General features: G+C 45.1%; 1 protein-coding gene across 1 annotated transcript; it reads left to right on the top strand.

Annotated features, from left to right (window-relative positions):
- The first annotated feature begins 681 nt into the window (after nt 1–681).
- On the top strand, nt 682–2164 carry LOC121138154 (PRAME family member 9/15-like). Its single transcript, XM_040740954.1, has 2 exons — nt 682–968; nt 1447–2164. The coding sequence occupies exons 1-2, from the start codon at nt 682–684 to the stop codon at nt 2018–2020; spliced, it is 861 nt and encodes a 286-aa protein (XP_040596888.1). The 3' UTR covers nt 2021–2164.
- The last annotated feature ends 749 nt before the right edge of the window (nt 2165–2913 follow it).

Raw genomic sequence — 2913 nt, 5'->3', positions numbered from 1 at the left:
TACTCATCTCCTTTCTTCCTCTAGACCCCAATGCATCACAGAAATATCTTTGTCCTTGTAGCCTCTGTACACTTGGTTTCTCATCTAAGATTCTCAATTTAGAAGTAACATGAACTAAAAGGCAATTCACAATTTCAACTCACACCTTCCTAATAGGTTTCAGTTTGGTGAAAATACAATAAGGGTGGGTTGCGTGTATGCTATCAACAATGTTTTTTCTTAAGCAGCAGGAAAGATGGTCAGGGTCATTTCTTGTAAAAAGTTTCAGGTCAGTCTTTATGCTCCTAAATACTTCCAAATAGAGCAGGGGTAGGCACATGCTTGGATAATGATTGATTTGACTCTTCTTGGAGACTTTAAGAGACTCCATAAGCCTGGGTGTTGGTGGCACACACCTCAGGAGACAGAGGCAGACAGATATCTGTGAGTTTGAGTCCTCCAAAAAATACAGAGAATCTCTGTTTCAAAAAAACAAAAAAAAAGACACTCCACATGCTGAGAGTGATGGAAGTTTGGATTTGACACCTCCAGATGGTAGATAATGAGGCACACTGAGTTCTCCATTATAGCCAGAACTCGGATTATTACCCTCTGGTTCCTGCAAATTATGAGAAGTGGGAATTCTGAAATAATGTCTCCCTAAAGCTTTACCAGGTTCCTTCTGTCTGAATATCTACCAAAATGAGCATCTACAAACCACCCACACTCTGTGAGCTAGCAGTGCAGAGCCTGCTCTGGAACGAGGCCACAGCCATCTCTACTCTGGAGTACTTGCCAATTAATCTCTTCCCACAAGTATTTAAGGAGGCCTTCACTGGTAGACGCATGGGGTTACTGAAGGCAATGGTGGTTGCCTGGCCATTTTCCTACCTTCCTGTGGGGGCCCTGATGAAGACACCAGATGTGGAGTTGTTCCAAGCTGTTCTGGATGGTGTAGATATTCTTCAGACACAGAAGGTTCGTCCCAGGTAAGCAAGACCCACGTGGACAAAAGGGGAGTTGCTGAGCTAGAGGTAGGATATATGTAAAAGGACAGCGAGAATGTGGTCAAAGTGGACAGAATGTGGTCTGTGCAGCTTCTACTCATGTTGTGACTTCATGCAATGACAGAAGTGGATGAGAGCTCAGAGTAGATGAAACCACAGTGTAGTGAGCTATCCATGGGTCTCCTACATCCATTTTATGTTTTGGGGAATTTTTGGGGGTGTTGTCTCTTTCTTTTGTGTTTTTTTTGTGTGTTTTTTGGTTTGTTGAGACAGTGTTTCTCTGTGGCTTTTGGAGGCTGTTTTGGATCTAGCTGGTATACACCAGGCTGGCTTCGAAGTCACAGAGAATTGCCTGACAGGTGAGAGGGATATGTTGGAGCTGACAAGAGAGAAGCTGGACAGAGGCTATTGCTGAGGTGGATCCTGTTTACATTATGAAATTGTACCTTTTTCCTCACAGAAGTTGGAGGCTTGGAATACTTGATTTGAGGAATATGAACCAGGATTTCTGGGATGTATGGGCTGGGAGAGACTGGTACTACTCAACAGAGACTGAAAGGAATGCACAAGTATGCAATGAACTGAGGCAGGATTTGAAGGTTGTCACTGAACTTAGTCTCAGTTCCCACCTGAAAGAACACCAAGCACACTTGTTGCATTGGGCCCAGCAGAGGAAAGACTGTGTGCGGCTGTGCTGTGTGAAGATGAAGATTTGTGACTCTCCAATCGAGATTATCAAGGAGGTCTTGGACATTTTCCCACCAGATTATATCGAGGAATTGGAGCTATACACAAGCCAGGTGCAGCCCTTCCTTTGTCACATCGCACCTCATCTTGGCCGTATGACAAGACTTCACAAATTGAATGTAATTCACATGGTCTTGAACATACACACAGTCAAAAATACCTTGGCGGATATAGAGATGTTTCCTGTCCAGTTTCTCTCTCATTTCTGCAACTTCAACTCCCTCAAGCATCTTTCCATTGATGGCATATACTTCCTCCCGGGCCACATGCAGGTTTTGTTTGGGTAAGGAATGATGGAGAACTGTTTCTACTGTTTCAGCAACCCCTTTCCCATTATTTCAAGTATTAGTGTACCGTGGGGGTGTCCCAGCCATTGGGGATTTAACAGTGATGGACTCATCACAGTATCCAAGTGTGGACATGTATCCTTCTTAACTGAGGTTACTTGGTTCAATGACCAGCAGTCAGAGCTGGGGTAGGAAATGTTTAGAGAGCTGAATTGAAAGCAGTTCCATTGGGTGTGTCAGACACATTGAGTGTGCTGTGGACATTCCTTCTTGAGATCCTCGCTATGCTAATGGGAAGGGAACAGGGCAGAGTAGAAAGTCCTGAAGTGGGAAGTACCCACACCTGCATGGGAACCTAAGGAACTCTGTACCCAAATCTGTGAATAGGGGCCAGCTAGTTCTTCTGGTGCAGCCTGTCTCAGCCTCTAAGTCCCTCTGGAGAGAAGGAAACATAAATTTAAATTCTAATTACTGAAGACGAGTATCAAGGCATTTTGGGTTTTGTACACAGTCAAGGACTTCAGGTAAAAATCAGCCTCCGCGAACACTAGCCAGCTTTGCTCTTAGGCTCGAGGTTATTAAACTGCTCAGATATGTGTGAAACTGAGGCTATTTTGCGTCAGAGCTCCACTGCAGTGTAGGCTAGCTTGATCATTTGGCCACCCTCCTGACTCATGCTCTGGGCATTTCGGATTATAGGTTTCCAGGCCTGCTCTCCTAGGGTGTTTATGTCTCATGGGCAAGTCACAAGGCCCAGGAACCTGGCCATGCTAAAACCCTGCAGGGCATGGTAGGCAACGTGACAGCAGGTGAGCTAAGCAAGGATGAGGAAGTGAGTCTGGCACCTTGCAGGAGATTACTCATGCTGCTTTCCTGAGAGCAGAATTTTTGCC

Source organism: Mesocricetus auratus, unplaced genomic scaffold, assembly GCF_017639785.1.
Source record: "Mesocricetus auratus isolate SY011 unplaced genomic scaffold, BCM_Maur_2.0 contig_1560_pilon_obj, whole genome shotgun sequence".
Classification (NCBI taxonomy): Eukaryota; Metazoa; Chordata; class Mammalia; order Rodentia; family Cricetidae; genus Mesocricetus; species Mesocricetus auratus.
Note: the sequence above shows the minus strand (reverse complement) of the source record. Positions and strands in the feature narration are given on the sequence as shown.